This window comes from Mesoplodon densirostris, chromosome 10, assembly GCF_025265405.1.
Source record: "Mesoplodon densirostris isolate mMesDen1 chromosome 10, mMesDen1 primary haplotype, whole genome shotgun sequence".
NCBI lineage: Eukaryota > Metazoa > Chordata > Mammalia > Artiodactyla > Ziphiidae > Mesoplodon > Mesoplodon densirostris.
In genome coordinates this window covers 76,397,387-76,422,647 of record NC_082670.1, presented here as the reverse complement: position 1 = coordinate 76,422,647, position 25,261 = coordinate 76,397,387, and the positions used below count along the sequence as shown (strand labels likewise).

The following is a 25,261-nucleotide window of genomic DNA, read 5'->3' as shown; positions in this document are numbered from 1 at the left end:
GTCCCAGAGTAAGTTATCCTGGGTTTGGGATCCAGTGAGATGGCAGAGGCAGCTCTGTGCTCCAAGTGCAAGACGGCCACACCCACACTCATCCCTTGAGTCATTCATTCAAGGACCGCTTGCCCTGACATATTATCATCAATGTCATCATCTTCATAGTCCCTTCCCCTGAGGAACTCCCAGGCTATAGGCCACAACTACTGTGGAGAAAAGGATGCTTCTGGAAAATCATTGACTGTGTAAGCAAGACAAATCCTTTGTTCTCATCTAGCCCAATGATCTAATTTTACAGATGAGGAAACTGAGGCTCAGTGAAGGGAAAGGGCTTCTTCCGGATCACATGATGAGCTAATAGCACAGTTGGAGCCAGAACCTACAGGTCTTCCAAGTCGGGGAACTTAGATCCCGACAGATGGCCAACTTAATTCTGCCGGGTCCTCTGCATTCGGTCAGTAACAACCAGTGCCCTTGGCACCATTTTGGGGAGCAAAAGTTGACTGTGTGACTCAGCAGTTTCTCCCTCTGAAGAACGCATCCCTGGTTCCTTCTCAAGTGCGGCTGATTGCGGTGGTTATTCACACAAATTGCACCTGTCAGTCCTCTGCACAATGCCAGACCAGGGGTAACGTGCGCTCCTTGTAAAAGGAACCTGTCTTTTTCAGGGTGATTATAAATTAGATATGAATGTAGGTTTAGGATCCTGGCAGACACTCTCCCAGGGAATTCTTTATCTTATATGTATTTGTACAGTAACCTTTGCAAAGGTTAGGCTACTCTTGGAACTGAAATACAACTTTGAAGTTTAAAAATTCCAGGATATTTTGGGAACATAATCATCGCAGTTCTCTTTCCTCTACGACTTTCTCTACACCCCCCACTGAGTTACTGTTGAAGGAGTCGAAACATGAACTGTACTCCAAAGGGCCATCCAGGGGCTCATTGGAGAATTAACTTACCTTCATAGCAATATGTGAGGATGTCTTGGGGTCAGAACGTGGGTCACCTAGAGTTTTCTCCACGCTTCAAGAATTAAATGTTTGTGACTGATGTGGTTTGGCAGATAGGGAGCGAAAAAGCGAAAGAATCCAAAGGTAGAGTTGAAGGGTGACATGTATTGATAGCAAACAAGACAAGATCACAGTGACTCTGGCCTGGGATCTCCCACCCCCAGGAGCTCAACGCATAGAAACAAAGTCATGTCAGCATCAAAGATCAGCTCTGGCTTCTGCTTCATCTGACTCCCTGACTAGCTGTGCAACCTTGGACTTTGCCTCTCTGAGATTTACTTTCCTCATCTTTTTACTTAAGGCAGTGGCTCTCAGCTGGGAGTAAATTCACCCCCACCCTCCAGGGGAAATTTGGCGGGGTCTGGAGACATTTTTGGTTGTCAGACTAGGGTGCAACGGGCATCTACGTGAGTAGAAGCCAGGGATGCTGCTAAACACCTTACAGTTTACAGGATAGTGCCCTGCCCCACCCCCAACAAAGAATTATCATACAAAGAAGGATTGGCCCAGAAAGTCACAGGTGCTGACACTGAGAAACCTTGACTTACAGGAAGGGACTAGACCTTGCTCATCATGTACCTGTACCAGACAGTACCATATCTAATGCATAATGGACATTTTTTGTTGTTGTTGTTAGCTATCTGCTTTTTCTTTTTTTAAAAATTGTATTGGCGTGTAGTTGATTTACAATGTTGGGTTAGTTTCAGGCGTACAGCAAAGTGATTCAGTTATACATGTACATATATTCGTTCTTTTTCAGATTTTTTTCTCATATTGGTTATTACAGAATACTGAGTAGAGTTCCCTGTGCTATACAGTAGGTCCTTGTTGGTTATCTATTTTATATATAGTAGTGTGTTTGTGTCCATCCCAAGCTCCTGATTTATCCCTCCCCTCCACCTTTCCCCTTTGGTAGCTGTAAGAGTGTTTTTGATTTCTGTGAGTCTGTTTTTGTTCTGTAAATAAGTTCATTTGTATCATTTTTAAAAATTAGATTCCACATATGAGTAATATCACGCTATTTGTCTTTGTCTGACTGGCTTCACTTACAATGATAATCTCTAGGTCCATCCATGTTGCTGCAAATGGCATTTACTTCATTGTATTTATGGCTAATACTCTATCGTATATATGTACCACATCTTCTTTATCCATTCCTCGGTCGTTAGACACTTAGGGTGCTTCCCTGTCTTGGCTATTGTAAATAGTGCTGCAGTGAACATTGGGGCGCATGTATCTTTTCGAATTATGGTTTTCTCCAGATATATGCCCAGGGGTGGGATTGCTGGGTCATATGCTAGTTCTATTTTTAGTTTTTAAGGAACCTCCATACTGTTCTCCATAGTGGTTGTACCAATTTACATTCCCCCCAACGGTGTAGGAAGGTTCCCGTTTCTCTACACCCTCTCCAGCATTTAGTGTTTGTAGGGGACACTTAAGAAATATCTGTTGAACAAATAAACATATGAAAATATACAAATGTATAAATCATTGACTATTATGCTTGACTTATAAAGGTGCTAAAAATGTTTACCAAATATCGTATCTATGCAAAGTTCCTGGCACACTGCCCAGCACATAGTAGGCATTCAGTAAATGGTAGCTCATCATGATGCTGATAACATTTACCTGAATTTGCTTCATACTCATTTAAAATAAGGATTCACTTGTTTTCATCTTTTGCCAGGATAATAGGCAGTCTGTGCAGGCAGAAAGCCCAGTGAGGCTTTTACAAATATTGGTTTACAAAAAATCTTTTTCATCTTGTGTTTTCCAGATAGGTAAGCCAAGGGCCACTTGGTTGTTCCTTCATTTCTGCTCCCTCTGACAGACTTTTCCTAGGCTGGGTTTTGTTTCTCTAAAATTATCGTTTCATTGCTTTGTTCTGAAGGAACCTGTTGGTTAACATTAATGCATTTTTATCTTGGGCCATTTCCTTCCTTTTCTCTTTTCCAATCTGCCATCATATTTTGTTTCATCCTTTTGCAGAGCCCTTTCATATATATATCCCATCCAAGCCTCAGAGTAAGACTGGAGGGGTATCATCATCTCCATTGGACAGATGGGGAAACTGAGGCTCAGGAAATCAAATGATTGCTAATCAGTAGCTTCTGGTTCCTCTTTACTACTCCTCTCCTAGGGTTTGCAAGAGATTTAGGGACTGAGGTCAGAGAAGGGGTGGTGACTTGCCCAAACACACACAGCAAGTGGTGTCCAGGCAGGTCTCCTAAAGCTCCCATCTTATCCTTGTCAGCTCTGATTTCCCCCACCTGCTCCTGAAGATTGGTTTGCAATTGGATCTCTCATTCATTCATTTATTCAGGGAGGAGTCATCCAGTGCCTCTGGGCTCTGTCCCAATGTGAAGGGAAAACTGGGCTTGGTTTTGTTCTGCCACTTATCACTAGAAAGCATTTGCTTGAGTTATTTAACTGGTGTGAACTTCAGACTCTCTTATCAGGAGTAGAGATGACAACCCTTGACCTATGTCACAGGGTTGTCATGACAGCCAGTCATGATCAAGGCAATAGAAGGGGTTTGCAAACTGCGTTCTTATGAGGATTTCTCTACTCTCTCTTCCCTTCCTCCCACTCCCCCCTCCAAGTCTAGAACCGGCCAATATTAACACTTCTGTTACACTGGCACATGACTGCATGAAGAAAAAGAATGATAATTGAGATGGCTAATATTTATTGAGCCCTTATTACTGTCAGCTACTCCACTAAGCACTTACGATCTCATTTAATCCTCTCAACACTTCTGTATTTTCAGTATCTCCATCTCACAGAGGAGGCAGTTGAAGCCCGGGGTTGCGTAGCTAGCCATAGGCCAGGCCAGTATTGAATTTAAGTTCCATTGGATTAAAAAGCCCATAGTCTTCATCTACTTACTTACTCATTTATTGAGAAGTCCCTAGTGCCAGGCACTGCCCTTGGCCCTGCCCTTGGCGCTAAGTGGCCTTGCAGATGCTTCCTGAACCCCCAGCCCCACCCAGTCAAAACCAGGGTGGCAAGGCATCTCCTCCCACACGAGGTGTGGGGACGTGTGCGCTCCTGATGGCCAGCGGTCCCATCAACTGTGTCAGCTGGCGTCTCTGGGAAGCGGATGACGTTAGCGCTTCCAGCTGGGAATAGCTGATCAGCACAGAGGGAGGGCCCAGGAGCCTCAGAGGAGCCACATGAGGAAGTCCAGCCTGGCAGCAGTACAAGCACAGCGACGGTCTGCAGAGCGCCCCTGAGGATCCTGGCCCTGGGACCAGGCCCCTCGCGCCTCCTGAGCCACTGCCTGTCCGAGCGTGCTGTTTGGGACTTTCACCCCTCCTGGCTCATCTTCAGGGGTTTCTTCAGGACAGGGTTACTTCATGGCCTGAAGACCACACGGATTGAAATCTCTGTAAAAACCTGTTGGGGCTTTCCTAGTGCAAACACAACTGTTGCCTGTGGACAAATATTGACTTTTGGTGCTAACTCTCTCACGGATGGCCACCCTTGGGAGAGGCCCATCACAGGCCACCAAGCAGGTCAAAGGGGACCAGAGTCAAGGGTAGATGCTTCTTGGATCTCAGATGACCCTCTCCCATAGGGACCCCAGCTGTCTCAGCACACAGGCAGCTTGGAGTTTTGGTGCTGGTGGGAGCAGAACAGCAAGACTCCACCATGACCCCTGTGTTAGTTTGCTAGAGCTGCTGTGACAAAGTACCATCGACTTGGTGGTTTAAAACAACAAATGTATTCTCTCAAGTTTCTGGAGTCCAGAAGTCCAAAATCAAGGTGTTGGCAGGGCCGCACTCTCTTTGGAGGCTCTTCCTAGTTTCTGGTGGTTGCTGTGTCCAAAGTTCCCTCTTCTTCGAAGGACACCAGTCATTGGATTAAGGCCCACCCTCATCCACTCTAACCTCATCTTAATTTTTTTTTTTTTTTTTGCGGTACGCGGGCCTCTCACTGTTGTGGCCTCTCCCGTTGCGGAGCACAGGCTCCGGATGTGCAGGCCCAGCGACCATGGCTCACGGGCCCAGCCGCTCCACGGCATGTGGGATCTTCCCGGACCGGGGCACGAAGCCGTGTCCCCTGCATTGGCAGGCGGACTCCCAACCACTGCACCACCAGGGAAGCCCTAACCTCATCTTAATTTGATGACATCTACAAAGACCCTATTTCCAAACAAAGTCACATTCACAGGTACCAGGTATTAGGACTTAAACATCTCCTTTTAGGGGACACAGTTCAACCCATACCGCCACTCACGGGGTTGATTTTCCCTTAAGGAAGGGTATGTACCTCCTCCCCACAGCCTCACCAGTTGCCACCATCCAGCCTCCACATTGCCTGAAGGGACCTTCCTAAACCACACATCTGGCCAGATCACTCCTCTGCCATGGTGCCCCATTGCCCCCAGGGAAGTGTCCAATCTCCTGCGTGGCTCAGTCTGTCTTTCCTCAATGCCTGCAACCACCGCTTCCCCATCTACATTCTGTGTTTGACTGTCCTTGGTGCTTGCAATCCTCTGAGCAGGCCTTGGTCTGGCTCTACGTCAGGCTGTGCGCTTACATACTAGTCAGAACGGTCTGCCCTCTTCCTCTGGTTACTCCCACTTCTTACTCTCACCTCTCAACCTGGAAGTCATCTCCTCTGTGGGGTCGTTGCTGACCCTCCCAGACACTGTATCAGGTGCCTCCCGGGCTCCCTCCCTACCTGTCCCCATTTGCTCACACATCACACTGTATTGCAATCGTCTCTTTACCCAGCTATGCCTCCGACTTAGCCGCCAGACTTTAAGATCAGGGTCTGTGTCTTACTCTCCATTGAACCCCCAGTCCTAGCTCATGGCCAGCAGAAATAAATGCTTCCTGAATTGAATAACCAATTGAAGGAATGAATAAGAAAGAAAGCAAAAATAATCATAGTACCCAGCCACATTCCTAATTTTGTGGAGATTAAAGGAGACTTTTTTACCTTTCTGCCAATGACTGCCTGACACCAGGTTTAACCTGTGACAAGTGCTCAGAGAACTGATGTTTCTGAGACCCTTACCATACCAGGGTTTGGTCAGAACTGAAGATAAACCAGGAGGACAGTTCCTAGGGGAGTCTTGATTTGTTGCTGGGAATATCTGGCGTCGGGTCACACTGAAGGTGACCGTAGTGCCTGTGGCCTTCTGTTGAGTTTTCAGCCCCATCTCCTTTCTCAACAAAGGTGGAAGGCAACAGGAAAAGTGGCTAAGTTGAGCTAATTTCTTCTGCTTTGGCACATGTGTGATGTAGCTCTTTCGCATGATTGAACATATCGGCTCGCTAAAGAATAAAAACTGTAATCCCCTCCCCCCTTTTTTTCATTGTGTTTAGCCAAAACAAACTGTGAAAGAATGTAAAATATATCATTTTGTTGGCACCAGTTCACAAGTGAGTCAGCGAGCTCGCTCACATTTACCACTAAAATTGGATTCTAACCTCCCCAAAATTTATGACAACTGCTCCTTCTTGTGGCTTAAATGTTGACATATAATTAATTTAGGATTTCTTCCCGAGGCTTCCTGTCCAGGTTTGTACCTGCCACAGAAGTATCCTTGAAAGTTTATCTAACAGCTGGAGCCATGAAAAAACTCTACTGAAGCTTTATAAAGCGGCTGGGCTGTGCCAACAGGAAGAGCCCAAGGAGAAAGGGGGAGGCTGCCAATGTGGCTGGCTGCCGGAGGTGCTCTAGGTTGGAGGCCTGGAATTTGCAGTTTGGGACAAGCTTTGGGTTCCTTCTGCCACTGTTCCTTCTGGGCCCCTCTGACGTGCTCCCTCTTTACTCTGCACGCTTCCTTTCATGAAATGACCAGGCCCTGGTCCAACCCATAAATAACCTAGGCACGAACACCCCGGGCTGGTACTTTACACACTCTGGGTCAAGCTGGTCCTGATGCCCATCTCTCTCTACTGTGTATGGGCTAGTGTAGAGGGGAAGGTGACAAGAACTACTGGTAATTAACACCTATTACATGTCAGGCGCTGATCTAGGGGCTTTAGCAGCAAGCTCATTTTCTTTTATCTTCTCAACTACCTGGAGAGGTTAGAATTATTATCTTCGCTTTGTAGATGAAAAAACTGAGGCTCAGAGCGGTTAAGTGATTTACCAGAGATCACTCAAACTAAGAAGAGGAAAAAGTGGTAGGCAGTTCACGTGTGCAAAGCTTCTATTAGGCCCTGTCTCAGGGTAACCCTCTAAGGTGGACAGTCTCACCCCTCCCACTCACCCTTGGATGAGAGGCCGAGGGTCGAATGGAGTCACTTGAGCAGGTGCAGAAAAGTAGACCTTGCCCGAACTGGGACTGCTACTCAGCATGGCTGCACCACAGTCCAGGGCTTGCTCCCCACCATGCTCAGATGCAGGCAGACCTGGGTGTGAGTCCCCACTTCCCCATCACATTCCACATGCCTGGGAGTGAGGTTCCCTTGACCTCACCTTGCTGGTTCCTAACAGCCTTGCTCTCGGAGGGTCTGGGCATCCCTGGCCACTGACTCAGGAAAAGAAGCAGTCACTGAACAGAAGATATGCAACTGCTTCTGGTCTATGAGGAGTCCTTCTGGAAGCCCAGCACCAATGAAGGGTCCTGGTTTGGGACAGTCTGAAAAGCACCCCAGGGCCACAGCCAAGAAGCTCACTGGGCGAAGGTAGGAAAGGCCAGGTCTTAGTCCCCCAGTGGCCACCTCTCACCTGTGTGACCGGGCGGCCAGCCCTTTCTCATTCCAATACCTCTTCAAATTGAGCAACTGAATTTCCCGTGTCCCAGTTCCACCTCCTGCTGGTGTTGTGACTTTGGTCAAGTTACTTAACCTCTCTGAGCCTCCGTTTTCTTAACTCTAACAGGAGAAGACTAATAGTGCCCAGTTCATGGGGTAACTGTGGAAGATTAAGTGGGTTGAGGTGTGTACGTCAGTGGTTCTCAGCAGGGAGTAGGGGGTGAGGTTGCCCTCCCAGGAGGCTTCGGCTATGTCTGGAGACATTTTTGATTGTCGTGAAGGGGAAGGGGAGGCGTGCTACTGGCATGTAGCAGGTGGAGGCCAGGGATGCTGCTAAACATTGTACAAAGCACAGGACAGCCCCCCACAACAAAGGGTTATCCACCCCAAATGTCAGCAGTGCCAAAGTTGAAAATCACTGCTGTAAAGCATTTAGGACTCTTGCGGACATGTAGTAAGCATTCGATAAACATTTGTTATCATCAGTGGATTCACTTCTCCCTTTAATCCACTGAAATATTTATTGGGCGCCCACTATGTGGTAGGCATATATGAAATACTGTGATGAGAAAGGTATACACAGTCTGTCCTCCTGAAGGCAACTGAGGCTACATCAGACGTTAATCAAGTACTGACACAAACGCATGACTCCAGATTGTTCTGAAGCAGGGGCCTGAGGGAGAGGCGGGGAGGGCTAAGGGAGAGCTGGGCAGGGAGATTTGACCAGGAACAACAGTCAGGGAAGACCCTCCCCTGAAGAAGTGGCGTTTAAGCTGACACCTGAACAGGAGGTAGCCAGGTAAAGGGCGATGGAGAAAGTGCTCCAGGCAGAAGGAACTGCCCTGAAAAGGCCCTGAACGAGGACCCAGCTCTGTGCCCCCTCCTGCAGTACAGATCTGTACTCATAGATGGGCACTGCCAGTCAGGACTTTCCTGTGCTCTTGCAGGGGTTTGCGACATTCCATGGGGCCGAATCCTAAGGAAGTTCTCTGCCGCAAAGTCGAGGCCTCTGGTGCATCCTTGGGTCCCCTAGGGACTGCTGGAGGACTTAGGAGTCCTGCCATATTGGGCTTTGGAAGTGACTCCAAGGGACCCAGGACCAACTGGTGTCATGCCTCAGGTGTCTACTTTGTTCTGTCCCAGCTCCTTGACCTCTGGCCCCGTTCATCCCCAAGGCATTTCCTGGCCCTCCATCCTGGATGCCAGGTCTGTCTTGGAAGAGTTAAACATAGCCCCCACCTGCCAGGACCTTGGGATTTAATAGGGAAACTTCCAGTGAGTTCATGTATTATGAAAATGCATTTTCCCCTCTTTAATCTTCAAAGTGACCAGTGACAAAAGCAGCGCTGGAATTCCCTCTCAGGGCACCTCCACATCTAAGTTGGAAACATTTGTGATAGCCAGAAGCCTCATAACAGGTGGGAGAATGGGTCCCCTTGAGGGGCCTATTGTTAACCCTCTTTCAGTTTCACTCAGAGCCCCTCAGTCCCAGTGCTGATTAGAGAGTTCACTTACATCCCCGAGCAGGAGCTGGAGATGGAAGACCTACGGATGCAGCCACTGGCCTTGTGCTCTGTGCAGACCTACAGGGGCAGACTTTGACATGGAATTTAAATGTAAATTCAAGCTAGAGAGCATGTCTGCCTGTTTAGCACTGTGCAAATGTGACTGGCCTTAGATTCTCTCTGAAATAACCTCGGCTTGTCCCAAACTTTTCATTCTTCGGAGCGAGTGTCATGTTTTCTTTGTAAGGTGGTCCACTGGGCAATGAGTTTCCCGAGCAAACTACACAAGCATGTGTTTGCGGAGATGGATTGTGATTTTGGAGGCATCTTGTTCTGTGAGTATTTCTTAAAACCTACACTGCATAAAACACATAGTAGGTACTCAGTTTGGATCTATCATTATAGAACATGTACTTGGACTTGAGGACCATGTTTTTGTTGCCCACTCTCACCCACACATCTAGCAGAAGACCAGTGGTACTGTAGACACTCCAGTAGTCTTGTTCTGTAGCATTTTGGCCAATTCTGCTGACCAAGCAACAGTACCAACATGAAGAGATATTAATGATGTCTTGCGTGGAAACCAGAATGGCAGCTATGAGGCCAATGGCCTGACCCAGATGTCCCAGGAAGGTGCCATTTTGTTTATACTGTGGTAAAAATTCCTTTCTGACAAAGCAGCTTTCAGTTAAATAGAAATCTCATGGATGAGAAGTCAAGTCCACCAGTGTCAATGGATTTCACGTCAAGGTTTCTCTAGGCCTTTTAAGGTTACCTATGAAAGGATAAGGGCAGCAAGGCATGATTCCATGTGTGGGGATAGAGAAATGGGAGTAACTCGACAGCAGACATCCTGGCTATCACTGGGGGAAGCTCTAATTTGGAGCAAGTCAAGCCTTGGAGTCATACTTTGCTGGTAAAGGCAGACCCCCCCCCCCCGGCTCAGTAATCCTTTTAGCATCCCACTTCTTCAAAGGCAACTTGGACCCCAAATCCCTCATGCAGCCAGAAAACATGTGAATATCCCATCAGTTGCATAGAGGCAATAGATTGGAATCCTCCAGATAGTTCACTCAATCTCAGAATGATAAATGATCAATCATTGCATTCCTCTTAAATGAAATTAAGATGTTAAGATATATTGCTTGGGGCTTCTGCATGGGATTTTACAGTTGAATTTCCAACAGAAGATATGTTGCTTTGGAATTGCTGGGAAAGGGAGACATTCTGGATCTATGTTAAAGCAAAACCTCTGACAGTGGAGAAGAATGCTTCAGACATGTTAATTTTTTTCATATTTAAAAGTGATTAATCATCCCCATTACCACGAAGCTGGAAGGCCATAATGCAGACTCTTAGAGGGGAAGGAAGATGCATGTGCCATGATACTCTGAAGTGGAGGTTTTTGAAGGAGGCTGTAGGTGAGCCCGTGTTGACAGACAAAAAGCGCTGAGTAAAAATCCATTTAAAAGGACAGAGAGTCTGGACAAAACCCTAGGAATACATAGAAGTCCACAGACTTACTTTTCAGTTAGCACAGAGTGAAAGGAGAAGGGGGAGGAGGAACAGGAACAGGAAGAAGAAGAAGTTGTCTTGGAAGAAGCCATATTCTCTTGCAGTTGGCATATGTACACCAACATAGACATTACTTCCTTGGAAAGTCTTTCCAACTCTCTTGGAAGATCAGGTCAGGACCCCCATTTGTTCCTATAAATTGAGAATTTCATGTCCTAGTGTGTGTGATTGCCCCATGGACCCACCACCTCCTAGCTGTGTGACTCTGAGTATGTGTCTTTACCTCTCTGTGCCTCTTTCTGGAGCAGTATAATAAGTTAATCGTAGCAACTTCTTCAGAGTGTAAGGACTGGATGCCACGTGTCAGAAGTGCTGTGCTCAGAGAATGTTGACAGGTCATTCTTCCTCCTTGGTACTTACTACAATTTTAATTAATTAATCACATGTTCAGTTTAATTATTTGTTGAATGTGATGTCTGACAGGCTCACTAGATGTGTGTTCCATGAAGTCAGAGCTAGTGACTATCTTGTTCAGCCGTATGTCTCCAGTACTTAGCATGGTTCTTGGCAGATGCATTCACAATTGTGAGGGAGAGAGGGAAGGGAAGGAGGGAGGGAGGGAAGGAAGGAAGGAAGGATTCTCGTGCTTTTCATAAACGTAGCTTAAAGACAATACAAAATGCAAACTGAATTTGCCTTTGCATCACTTTTTTTTTTTTTGCTGTACGCGGGCCTCTCACTGCTGTGGCCTCTCCCGTTGCGGAGCACAGGCTCCGGACACACAGGCTCCGCGGCCATGGCTCGCGGGCCCAGCCGCTCCGCGGCATGTGGGATCTTCCGGGATCGGGGCACGAACCCGTGTCCCCTGCATCGGCAGGCGGACCCTCAACCACTGCGCCACCAGGGAAGCCCTGCATCACATTTAATAACCTATTTCACTTTCAACTCTGTGGACTAAAGTGAGGGAGCTTTTTACCTATACCTTGATTTGCAGGGGATGTGGATCAGAGCTCAGTGGGCTCAGAGACCCTGAATATCTGTGAAAGGCCTGACTTCACTCAGCCGGTTGCTGGCTTGTGTTTACACGTTGCCCTCCCCACCTACCAAAGAAGTCTCCCCCTCCCTCAAGAAGGCTAGTTCCTTTTGTTGAGGAAACTGATTTGGTGTTGCTTAGAAAACACAAAAAAGTTTGAAGCAAGTTGAAATTAAAGTACAGTTAGTCAAATGCAAGCTCCATTTAGCCCCTATCTGCCAAAAATAAATAGTTTTTTAAATGATTTTCGGAATCACCGACAGTGCTGACTGATTATGGCAGTGGGGTTGCCGGCCTTCAGTGGCCATCATTGCCGGCGTGCAACCAGCATTCAGAAATGAAACACAACCACATTGAACTTGCTGCATTAGCTGTTGCCACTTTGGGATGCCGATGGGCTTGGTGACCATAACCAACCCAGGCCAGAGTGTGTCACCAGCCAAAAGGACCAACCTCTTCTGCTGTTTGTGCTTTGCCCAACTTGTCACAAGTTTCCTGCTGTTTTGGCCTCTCTCTCCCTGATGCTGTCTTAAAGAGCATAGCAGCCCGCCCAGCCTCATCCAGCAAGGCCATGGGGGCCCTGGTAAGAGGTCAGCAGATGCAGGCACCTTCCTCTCAGGTCTGATAACAGATTAGGGCTCCAGAAGGGGCGCTTGATTGTCCTTCCCCCTCTGCCTTCAGCCTTCGTTAGCTGGTGACTTCTAAAGTTCCTTTTGGAACTTGCCCAAGCTGAAGGAGATGCAAAGAGCCTCTTCATTCGCCACTGCTCTGGAGAAGTGGAGTCTTCCTGCCCCTCTTCCCCTCTGAAAGCTTGCTGTGTAGTGTTTGCACCTTGACCACGGTTACTTTGCAACACATCCAGGCCTTTAGCCCTTCCTGAGAAACGAGGTCAATTGTCTCTGTTTCCGGGCAGCTGAATGGAGCACTGGATTGCAGAACCTTGGTGGTGAAGAGGTTAAATTGCTCACCCGGCTGGATCTGTGTTTTCCTGCCCACACTTGCTCCTGGCCTCAGGCGGTGCCTGCTGTTTGGGGAAGGGGAAAGGGAGGTCTCGCCTGGACCCAGGTGGCCGACAGGCCAACCTTGTTATTAAGAAACAGGGATCGCAAAACCTTGATCTTCAAAAGAGACCCCTAATTAGTCGCCAGCCCCAAGAGTAAATGGCATTCCACCTCAGTGAGGCAAGGCGGGAAGGGCGCCTTCAAATCCCGGGGACTAATTGCCATTATTGGCTCTATGAAGATCCTGTTGTAAACACTTGTCATCCGAGCCACTTCTGGTCGGCAAACTTGAGATATCAAATGGTTCCTTCATGTTTCAGATTCTCCAGAATGCCTTGTCGGCTCCTTTCTCTAGGAGGGCCATCTCATTCCTGCATCTCCCTCGTGCTCTGATGAGCTTTCCCAGGATCATCCTAAAGCTGAATCCTTGTCCATAAGGGATTTGAAAACCTGTTTTACTTTATTCTCGTTAGAATTTGAATGCAATCTCAAAAATAAACTTTCACTGCAAGCAGAAGAGGTTTATCATGAATCTAATGGGGCATAAGCTTCTGGCCCCTCAAGTACACAGACCTCTTTCCAGGCCCTGGGAGAGGCCTTAACAGTGTGTTCTCGTGGCCGTATAGTTTTGTCCAGTTTGAAACCATCATCTGTCTGCCAGTCGTTTTCTAAAAGAGGACCCACCGAATGGTATAAAACCACGATGTGCTCTGTAATACTTGGTGTGTTTCTTACCTTTTATATCATGCATTCTGGTTGTTCCTGGGAGATAAGTATTTTCTCCCTGTTCTTAGATGTTTTGCTTCTTGGCCCTGTTTGGCCTTTGTGACGGGAAGGGCCAACTTCTTTAGGTCACACACAGGATGCCAGGTTTTGTCTAAGTTTTACTCTTGAATTAGGGGAATATTTCAAGACTCTGAGTCTGTCCCCTTCAAGGGAAGCCTGAATAACGCCAAACTCAGTTGGTGAAAGAGGCCAACCTAGAGAGAGGTTTGGGGGCCATGGGGATTTGGGATTGTGGCTCCCTGGACTACGGGGATTCTATCATCCAGATGCTCTCATGGCAGTTAAGTATGTGAGAGTGAGAGAAAGAGGGAGGAAGAAAGCAGTGAATACTTTCTGAATATTCTTGTGAAACATGAGTTTCCTATTCACCTTTAGGATTGGCTTTTAGCAAACATCTAGGGGCCCTGAGATGGCATATTCCATACATACATCCACAGCAGGGTATGTGGCAGGGTCAAATGTCATATAATGTCAAATAGACCCTTCCTCAAAAGCTGAGCTTCAGAACCGTTTCTTGAAGGAGATAAGGAGTCATCACTACTCAGCAATAATTCCTTTGTGTGAACAGTGCAGGGTGGGACAGGAAGGTGGAAGTTCTATACACCAGGCTTAGAATATTTGCTCATAGGATAGGATTCCATTGTCTCCATGATGAAAGCCAGTGGTTTTCCCTCTACAGGTAACCTAATAATCTCAGACAGTTTTGGACACAGAGGTACTGACCCTCCCTGAGTGGGGTTCCCACGATGACACGGGCATTTTCCCCCCTCTCCGGGTGGGCGGGGGGAGGCGGGCATTCTGTTTGTTGAATCAGCCTTCATCTCCAATGTCACAGCCAGTTCCCGGAAAAGATTCCCCAAGCATGATTTGAACCTATATGTTTCACTGATTTGAGATGCTAGAAATTGTATGGCAAACTTCTGGTTATTTTAACCAGTTCGGAAAAGAAAGACTAACATGGGTTTTGACAACAAACAAAACCAGTTTTTGTTCTATCAGTTATGTTTAAAAGATTCCAATTTCAAACTAAACACAATGTGTGGTTATTCTGTCAGCGATTTATACAGCCACCAGGGCGCCACAGCTACACACTGCATACATCATTGTATTCTTAAAATGTACTTAATGAACTTTTTTTTCTTTTCTAGTAACTACTTCATTGCCTTAAATGAATGCATTCCAATAGAATTTGTAACAAATGACCACTTTGTGTTTGTATTAATGCCAAACACGTTTAACAAATTTTTAACAAGGAACCCTGGCAAAACGCCAAACTCCTAGAGGGACACTGAAGGAATGCTATAAATTTAAACTAGATTTTACCTTTTCACTTAGCTCAGCAAGTGTCTTAGGTGTCTTGCTCTCTCAGGATTATGGCATTTCTATTTTATGTCAGATAACTTGTACATTTCCATTATTTTTATAACTTAGCTTGTACCTATTTCCACAGGACTTTTAAATCTATGCTGCGGGGTCTGCAATAATATGATGGCAGCTTAGAAATAGATCTTTATTTTTGCAAAATTGTTCGTATCTTTTATGGGTTGGTAGATGCATGTATTCATATCTTATCAAAATATCTTATAATATGTAATTATCTTACATATTTTACAATGCTTATACAATCATCCAGTTAAATACAGAAACAATTGATTAGACCAATGGTTCTCAAATGGGGGCAGTTTTGCTCCCCACCCCCGCAAGGGGAACTTGACAATATTTGGAGACATTTTTTATTGTCATTATTGGGAGAGGGAGTGATGCTACTGGCATCTAATGGACAGCGGCCAGGGATGCTGCTGAGCATCCTATAATGTACAGGACAGTCCTCACAACAAAGAATTATCCAGCCTCAAATGTCCATGGTACCAAGATCAAGAAATTGTGGAGCAGAGTGGCAAAGGCCTTTGGCTTGTCGGCAATCTCTCAGGTTAAAGAAGGTATTATTTTAAGGAAAAAAATGGCAGCTAAAAGCACATTTCTACTCAACCAGTATTTTAAAACTTACGTAGCATACCTAACACTGCTGTTGAGTGGCAGATTTCTGACTTTTACTTCTGCTGCCATCTGCCCGTTGAGAAGAAAAGAGAGAATAGTGCCCATGGTAGCTGAGCCTAAAGTGTCGTCTGAGGCAGTGCTGAGGATAGCTGGTGGCCCGAGTGTGGCCCATGCTCAAGCCAGCCGACACAGACCAGGAGCTGCTTTGGAGAAGGCCACCCAGAGCAGTGGGAATGGTCTCCAGGGCAGGGAGGGCTAGGGGCAGGCAGGGTGTTGCATGTCCACGAGAAGATAGTTTTAGGTGTTTCATGGGGAAGCACTTACATTTTAATAGCTATGCAATTATTATAAGGTATATTAGATAAATACTCCACTATGGTATTAAAATAAATCTTTCTTTAAAAGGAAATTGGTTTTTAGAAAAGATTTTTAAAGAAAAATATCGATCCACTGTGACAGGTGTTATAGAAAGGTTACAAAAACTGGGACAGTAGAACACAAAGGCCCGAGGTTTAGGAAGTCCTGGCCTTATGGTGAAGAGAATGTGCTCTGGAGTCGAGAAGACGTGGTTTCAAATCAAGCCCCAGGAAGATGGGAATTTGACCAAAAGCATTCCTTTCCCTTAAGCTTCAGTTTCCTCACCTGCTAAGGGGCTGTCAACCAGGTCAGTATCATAGGGCTGTCAAACTTGTTGGAGGTAATTCACTCAAAAGCCCAGAACACCCAGCGTGGCAGACAGCATGCACAAAATGTTAGCTACGAGTAATTCTGACCACAATAATAATGGCAAAAATAAATTCTCAGGAGGCACAGCAGTATATGTTGCCATTTTGCTGTACACATCTGAATCCATCAAAATCCCTTCATTTAAAACCTTGCCGGCTGAGTTGCACCCCAGGGCACAGAAAGCAAAGGTAAAGATGAAACCCGGAGACTCTCAGGGCCCCTCCCACCCAGCAGGCTCTACAGCAGTTTGAATTCTGAGCTGAGGCCTTGCTGGGTCCACCCGCAGCCCCAGCCTCAGCCCTTTGGGCTCTGAAGTGTTACATTTTATTGCCCTGTGGAGCTGTAGGAGGCCACTCGCAAGGTAACATGTTGCTCTCCACTCATATTTTTGAATTATGGCTTCAAGGTGGTTGTTCCTATCAAGAAAATTAAATGATTTAACATAATTTGTTGTCACTTTGATCACAACAATAATAAATAAATCTTCATGAGGAAAACGAGAAACCTATTCCACCCCGTTTTAAAAGATGTTAAGTAATAACACAGATGTAGTTATAGAATTTTTTTTTTTTTTTTTTTTTTTTTTTGAGCAGAAATGACTCTACTGGGTTTTCCTGCGAGCAGAGTCACTTTAGTGGAGCTGTTCTACAGGATGCCCACTGCCCCCAGAGCAAACAGCTCTTCTCTTGACTGTTGTTAATTAGCCTATCAGGGGCTTGCTTTGACGTGGGCACCATGTGCAATGTCAGGGTCATCCGAAGCTGCTGTGAATGGTTGTCTGTTTTTGTACTTGGGGGCACACTGCACACATTTGGAAAGCACATGGAGCGTAATGGACATTAACCCAGATGTCAAAAATAGCCTGCGTTTTACTACTGTTATTAAACAGTTTCCCCTTTAACCTCTCCGTATTTACCAAAGACCCCTTTCTCCCAGCCTGTTTCTGCAAATCACTACTGAAAGGGCAGGAGAAGAAAGCCATAATCCGGCAGGTGTCTTTATTCCAAAGAAAAACAGTCTGAAGGCATATTTGTGAGACACCACACGTTTATAGCCTGCTCTCCTGGGGGCGCTTGTCCTGGGGCAGCATCTGACTGCTGCACTCAGCTCGCCTGCACACCCCACCCCCGACCCCTGCACACCAACTGCAGGATTCCCTTTGAAAAAACCAAGTCAAGAGCATTGATCGCATCCAGTACTGATTTTTTCACAGTGGAAATAGCTTTCAATTCTGCTGTGATACTAGTTACACGTTCTCTGGTTTAAAAAAAATCCAAAAAGTGCAACCAAAAAAAAAAAAAAATTGAAAGAAGAAAATTTTAAAACACCACCCAGAGATAATTATTAACAATATTCTGGCATATGCATTTGCAAGTGTTTATGTTGATGCAAAAATGAGATTGAACTATATATGTATGGAATTGCCATCTGCTTCTTTCACTGAAAAATTATGGACATCTTTCCATATTAAAAAATAGATAAAAATTGTTGTGTAGTCAATAAGTCTTAAGCATGCCTGTCACAGATCCCTATTAATTTCCTTCCAGGCACAAAGTTTTAAACTCCTCATTCTCTTATTTATTTATTTATCTATTTGTTGTCTGTGTCGCTCTTGAAAATACTGGCTCCATGGGGGCATAGAATTTGTCTGTCATTTTTACTGTTGTATTCATGGCACCAAGCGCACTGCCTGGCACAGAAAGGAGCCATATTCGTTTTCTATACTGCATAACAAATTACCACAAACTTAGTGGCTTAAAACAGCATCCATTTATTATCTCACAGTTCTGTAGAGCAGAAGACCATTCAGGCTGCACTGGGTTCTCTTCTTTGTCTTATAAGGCCAAAGTCAAGGTGTGGGCCAGGCTGGATTTAACCTGGAGGCTCTGGGGAAGCACCCACCTCTGCGCTTATTCAGGTTGTGGCAGAATTTAGTTCCTTGTGGCTGTAGGACAGAGGTCCCCATTTCCTTGTTGGCTGTTAGTTGTGGGCTACTCTTGGATCCCTCCGGATACTCTCAGGTCCTTGCCCTATGGCTCCCTCCATCTCAGCACAGCAAATTCCTCTTGTATTTCAGATTTCTCTGACTTTCTCTTCTGCTACCAACAAGAGAAAAGTCTCTGCTACTAAAGGGCTCCCATGATTAAATTAGGTCCACTCATTCTCTCTTTTGATTAATTTTTTAAATAAATTTATTTATTTTATTTATTTATTTTTGCCTGCGTTGGGTCTTCGTTGCTGTGCACGGGCTTTCTCCAGTTGCGGTGAGCAGGGGCTACTCTGCGTTGCGGTGCTCAGGCTTCTCATTGCGGTGGCTTCTCTTGTTGCAGAGCACGGGCTCTAGGCACGCGGGCTTCAGTAGTTGTGGCATGAGGGCTCAGTAGTTGTGGCTTGCGGGCTCTAGAGCGCAGGCTCAGTAGTTGTGGCGCATGGGCTTAGTTGCTCCACGGCATGTGGGATCTTCCCAGACCAGGGCTCGAACCCGTGTCCCCTGCATTGGCAGGCGGATTCTTAACCACTGTGCCACCAGGGAAGCCCTCTTTTGATTAATTTAAAGCCAAATGATTAGTAACCTTAATTATATCTATAAGGTAACATAATCATGTTGTGAGATGTTCACAGTCCCAGTGCCAGGGATTACAGCAGGAAATCTTTGGGGTGGGGAGGACTTTAGGATTCTGCCTACTCTAGGTACTCTTTAATATCTATGGAAAGGGTGAGTGAATCAACTTATTCCATGAAGTGTGCATGGCACAGGGAATGCTAAGTGAGCAAGACCAGCATGACCCCTGCCCTCATAGAGCTTGTAGCCTAGACCAATGCTGTTCATTAGAAATAGATTGCAAACCACATCTGTAGTTTTGAGTTTTCTAGTAGCCACATTGAAAAGAGTAATAAGAAACAGGTGAAATTAATTCTAATAATATATTTAATTTTATCCAATATATCCAAAATATCATTTTTAACATGAAGTCAATAGAAAAAAACTAAATTCACACTAAATCTTTAAAATCCGGTGCACATTTTACACTTATAGCACATCTCAAGTTGGACTAGCCACATTTCAAGTGCTGAGTAGACACATGTGTTCAGCGGCTACCATATTGGACAGTAAAAGTCTAGACAAGTCACGAAAGGAGACAGTGCAGTATGTGTGAGACTTCTTGTGCCACATGCCACACTTAGGAGGGTCAGGAAAGACCTCCAGGAAGGAAGAGACATTTAAACTGAGACTGAAGAATAAGTAGGAATTGGTCAGGTCAAGGGTTAGTGTGAATGAATGTCAGACAGAAAGACAAGTCTTTGCCATGAGGAGGAAGGCAAGCTTTAGGACTGCAGAAGCAAGTACAGTGTAGGGGGAACATGAAGCATGGAGCTGAAGAGAGAGAGAGAGAGAGAGAGGCCAGCATGGCCTGGAGTCCGTCCTCCACCCTGACGGTGATGGGATTATAAACGAAGGCTGTAAACAGGGAGTGCAAGATGAAGTAGATGTTGTTGTTGAAATGGCACTGTTGGCTGTATGGGTGACATTGCAGAGTGGGTGCTGGAAGAGAGGACGCATGGGGACAGGTTGGGGCTGCTGTGACCATCCAGGGCAGGGAGGACCGGCCAGAGATTATCTCACAGTGGGTGGCTGCCCAGATGGCTTCCTTGCTGGAAGCCAGGGTTGCTTTTTAAAAAAAATTTTAAAGTGTGTGTGCTTATTTGCTCCTCAACAAGGGATCATTTACATTTGCGACTGCTGGCAGTGTCATCTGAGTTTTTTCCCCTCAAATCCATTAGGCCTCCTGGCGAATGGACGGTCCAGTGGAGGGAACGGCGACGCTTTTTGAGCGTTCTCTTTTCCACAGCGCAGACCTTACCCCAAAGCAGCGTGTTGCTGTCGTGAGGCACTGTATTCTGCCTTGTGACCTGTTACCCAGCTGGAAATCTTTCTTTCAACTGAATAAATGATTGTTCTTTGCTACTTTATCTTGGAAAAACATCAAGGGCGTCGGACATTCGCTGTAATTATTTTTCACTCATTTCCCCATCTGTAAAATACGACCGGTGCATTTTAGTACTACTTTAGGTTTCTCTTTACCTTTTAATCATGTGGCCTTTTAATATATTGGTCAGCCCCTTAAAAGGATGATTAAGAAATGCTTAATGCATAAAAGAATTAGAGCTATGCACAGCTCATGAAGCAGAAAGCGTGCTCTGACTTACAATTTTCATACACAGTTTGCAGAGATTTTATGTGCCAGAATGAGTAATATGATCTGCTCTAGGAACTCCCTAGCTTTCTGGCTCTGCAAAAGTCATTTTTTTGCCCCGATTCAAGTTTCTTAACCAAAAGGGTTACACCAAACTCCTCAGAGTATGAATTAGCACAGTTCATCTAAGCCACATATTTCATTTGCACTGCTTAATAAGGGCTCGAAATAACTGCCTACCTGTGCAGACAGTGGGATCTTTGGTTGGCTCATTTGTCAATGTGACTTGAGAAATGCTGTGTATCGACCACCAAATCAGACACCTGAGACTATATATAAAAATTGGCTCACATGTGTGTGAGTGTGTGTGTTTGATCTTTCCCCTCCCTGCCATATTCCCCAGGTAGCTGCACTATTGCCATGTGCCCAGAAACTCCCAAAGTATTCAGAGACCATATGTGAATGATAATGATGCAGGAACACAAAGTCCAGCATCAGTAGGGAACAAAGTCATCATTTGAAGGCTCGTTGTGGGATGGTCCTCTCTTCTCACCCATTTTACTGTTTCTTCCCAGGCTGCAGTTGTATTCCACACCCAGGGACCCTTATGGGGACAGTGAGGAAACTCGGGGTGCTTCTGGATACATCTTCCCCAGGGCGTGAAGTATGCAAATGGATGACTGTTGCATTTATGTTTAGGGCTGAACATATACACACACGTCATGGGATACGGGAATGGCAGCCAACTTTGTTTTCATTCTGCTCTGCTTAAGGAGATATCAATATTCTTTTTTAAGTTATGCTTTTATTGTGGTAAAATATACATTAAAATTCTACCATTTTAACCAATTTAAGTGTACAATTTAGTGGCATTAAATACATACACGGCATTGTACAAGCAACACTACTATCCATTTCCAGAACTTACTCATTACTGCAAACAGAAACTCTGTACCCATTAAAAGATAGCTCTTCATTCCCCCCTTCCCTTTGAGCCCCTGTAACCTCTAATTTGTTTTCTGCATCTTTGAATTTGTAGATGCAGATGTAGATGTTTCATGTAAATGGAATCATACAGTATTTGTCCTTTGGTGACTGGTTTATTTCACTTAGCATCATGTCAAGGTTCATCCATGTTGTAGCATGAATCAGAACTTTAGTTCTTCTTAGGGCTGAATAATATCCTGTTGTGTGTATATACCACCTTTTGTTTCTCCATTCATCTGTTGCTGGATACTTGGGGTTTGTTTCTACCTTTTGGTTATTGTCAGTAATGCTGCTGTGAGCAATTGTGTACAAGTAGTCTTTTTGAGTCCCCATTTTCCATTCTTCCAGGTATATACCTAGGAGTGAAATTTCCAGTATTGTTTTAAATTGTCGCTCTTAGGTGGTTTGTAAGTGAATGTTAAGTTTTCTGGTGTCTTGACCATCTTCAACTCTCTAATATCTATAAAGCAAAGTTTAAAAATAATTTAAAAACCATACTCATTGTAGAAAACCGTGGAGAGAAAAAAATTCATAATCTGGTCACATAGAAATAATCACTATAACAGGTTTGGCTTATTTCCTTTCAATTTCCTTTTGCATATCAAGAGTCATCTATGCCTGTATGTGAAATATTTTGAAAGAGGCCTCTTCTCAGATGTGTTTGCAGGACATAATGTAACTTTCTGTTCACTTCGTCGCTCCATGCTTCCTCCGCATCACTGCCCTCCCCAATCCCAATCAACCCCGATCAAAGAGAGTGGTGGGGGGGGCGGGGGGGGAGTTGGGGGAGTGTCTGCCAGAATTATCTCCGATATCACTGCCAGTTCCTCTCCCTGCTAAACTATGTGCTTTCTTGTTGCAGCTATCAGAAGGGCTGACTAAAGGGGAAATGCAGCTCTGCAGCAATATTCTGATAATCTATTGCAGTGCAGCTCACATCACTGTCCATCACCACCTGGGAACGCTCATCAGGACCGAAGAGGAGTTTTCACTTTCATTACTGAGCACAGTTCTGTTCAACTTGGTATTTCCTTCATCATCTCATGTCCTTTCTCATGGATTCAGACATGTTGGAAAGGAGAATGCAGAGGAGGAAAACATGGCAGGTCGGGATTTGGGCATTTAAAATGTGTTCATCTCCTCTGAATGTCATTATTTGATAATGTTTTACTTATGTCACTTAAACATCACTGGATAAATTTGAACTTCATGGGATTTTAACTGTGGATTCAGCTTCTGTTGGACAGCTAGCTTCATCTCCCGTTTTTCTGCTGGTTCAGTCTAAGTGGTCATACCTAATGCATTAGATTATCAAAAAGTGTAAATTCTGTGAGTGAGTGGTGTTGGCAGTGTTTGTATACCAAGATGCATGGAGTGTTTGACAAAGAAACCAAAACACCAAAAATGGTGAGCCTTTACCCTCCTCTATTTCTTTAATCTGCTGTTTGAAGAACCACATTTTGATGGTGGAACCAGTAGTTACCTCTGGGCCAGGTTGGAAATGAAATCAATTTTTTAAACCACTAGTACTTGCCAAGAAATCGCCTTATGAGAACATGGTGTGTGTCTCTGACAATGCATGGCACATCTAAATTGATCATTCATAGTTTTATCTACCCTGTTTTTGTACTGGGGAGTGGCCAGAGCCTGGGATACCTGCATATTTCTATTCCATGTGTTTCACGCATCCCCCATGGCTGGGATGCGGCTGAGCCTCAGACTCTTACCACTCCTGTACATGCAGGTCTCCACGAAGAAGCTGGGACTCGTTCACATTCAAGATCCAAATGCTGTGCAAACAGTGTAAGCTTAGATCTTCTATAAACGAAGGGTCATTTCTCATTTTTTTAAAATGTCTCCAACATGGATTCCAAAACATTTTCAGCATCAAACATGAAAACATTGATGAATGAGGAATAATCACAAAAGCAGTGTATCTGTATATAGCTCTACACAACATGTTTGTGGTACAGAGTCATTATTTAAAGCACATGCCAGGGAAAGAGACCAAATTTTGAGGTCTTTTACATACAGTGACATGGTACTAAGGAGAATTAAACTCCTGCTTCCTTTGAAGATTCAGAACAACTTAAAGTTGTTGTAGCTTCATAAAACTCATGACCAAGTCTGGCAAACATGTGCAACTCTTGTACTGATCCATTTTCTTGTCATTGGAAGAAACACTTCCACAGGTATGCAAGTGGGGGATGAAAATCTGCATTTTTAAAGGACAAACAGTGAACTTAAGCATGAGTGGCCTTAATAAATATAGTTGTCTTTCTTTGCTGCTGTGGAAAGGATTCTAAGCAGATGTTCCTGAAGTCTTGCATTGAATTTAGTCGTTACTATTACTTTTTAAAATGTCGGTGCAATTAACTCTGGACCTCTCGCGTGAGCCATAGAGATATTTAAAAGTCAGACACCTTATTTATCTATCGGGGAAGACGAAACTGTGTCTGGGCTGCACTGTTCATCCTTGGTGCATTAGGAGTAATATATTCGAGCAGGTTCCTTGCTTCTGGCTTTGTTCTTGTCGTAAGTATTGCAAACTGTGTAAAGCTTTTGTGTTGCATAAGCAATCCAATACATTCATGTTTAAAAAGTTTGTCCTTTAACTATCAAAGGGATCTAGGTCTTGATTGGAGAAATGAGCAGAGTTCTTGGCAGACATATTTAGCACACTCTGACATAATGTCGCACTGAAAACCCAGGCCTGTAACTTGTCCCTGTGAACGGTTTGGGTGTCCTCAAATAGGTGGCCGCACTGCCTCCTGCAACCAGGTCCTGATCTGAACCCTGCCACTGAATACTTGAAGTAGGAAGTAGGAAATCCACTAGGGAATAGAGGGTCCTAGAAACAGAAAAATCAACCAACCGTGTATAGTTAGCTATTTCCAAGTATGTGCCAATTTTGTCACACCTGTTGTTTGGGGGGCTCATTTTTGCCCCGCTTATGTTTAAAGTTGTACCGATCTTACTTTTTACGGGGGCATTATCATTTAGTCCCTTAAAAATTGAATTCTGTCTAACATAGCATCTTTTCATTATATATCATGTAATAGTCTCTGATATTGGGGGTTTACCAAAAAAAATTCCCTTTTCACATATTAAAAATAGTTTGTGTTTACAACAAACACTGTGTTATTGGGAAGACATTTCCTTTGCACAGACTTTAGCAGGTTTCCCCCTTAATCATAACGAAATTGAAAAAGTTGAGACTGACATTTAGGAGGAGTTGGTCTTCTTGCTTTGTGCAAAAGCAAGCTTATACTTTATACCCCGTTTGATTCCGATGTACTGTCTCTATTTTGTATTTAATGATTTTTGTGTATCCAGTATGCACGTTAACAGCGTGTCAACTTTCATTTGAAAGTGGGTTTCCATTTACTTTTTAAACAGTGTTTATGACGAGACCTCAAATGTGTTGACATAAGCTCTACTGAGATGTTTTTGTGTCGAGTGGCGTTTGAATGCTGCCAGGGGTCAGTGTATCTAATTCCCAGCGACCCTCGTTTGACAGTGCTTCTTGTAATATTTCTCCAAGTGAGTGGCATGTGGGTTGTGATATTGACCATGTGATTATGGACTTCGATATAAAAAATAAATAAATAAAACTAAGGAACCCTCAGAAACTACCAGTGGGCATGTAGTAGCCAGTCATTGTAACCTCGTGTCTAGTAGAAGTACGACGTACAAGGTATGTACAGTTCATAAATTTGTTATCACGTGTATGAGAAGTACTTTGTGCTGATCACCTTATTTATATTCATCAAATAAACTTTGTTTCT

The 25,261-nt window shown here is 44.7% G+C and overlaps 1 protein-coding gene across 12 annotated transcripts in view; it reads left to right on the top strand.

Annotated features, from left to right (window-relative positions):
* The window catches only part of ERC2 (ELKS/RAB6-interacting/CAST family member 2), a 985,114-nt gene that overhangs the window by 945,117 nt on the left and 14,736 nt on the right, over nucleotides 1–25,261 (top strand). For 7 of the 12 annotated variants that reach the window (XM_060111325.1, XM_060111324.1, XM_060111322.1 and 4 more), the window contains one exon: nucleotides 22,336–22,579. In XM_060111325.1, the coding sequence (XP_059967308.1) occupies nucleotides 22,336–22,579 (244 nt within the window). Of the gene's footprint in view, nucleotides 1–21,061; nucleotides 21,081–22,335; nucleotides 25,225–25,261 lie in introns of those variants that run through there. The other 5 variants (XM_060111330.1, XM_060111332.1, XM_060111328.1 and 2 more) reach the window with 4 other exon arrangements.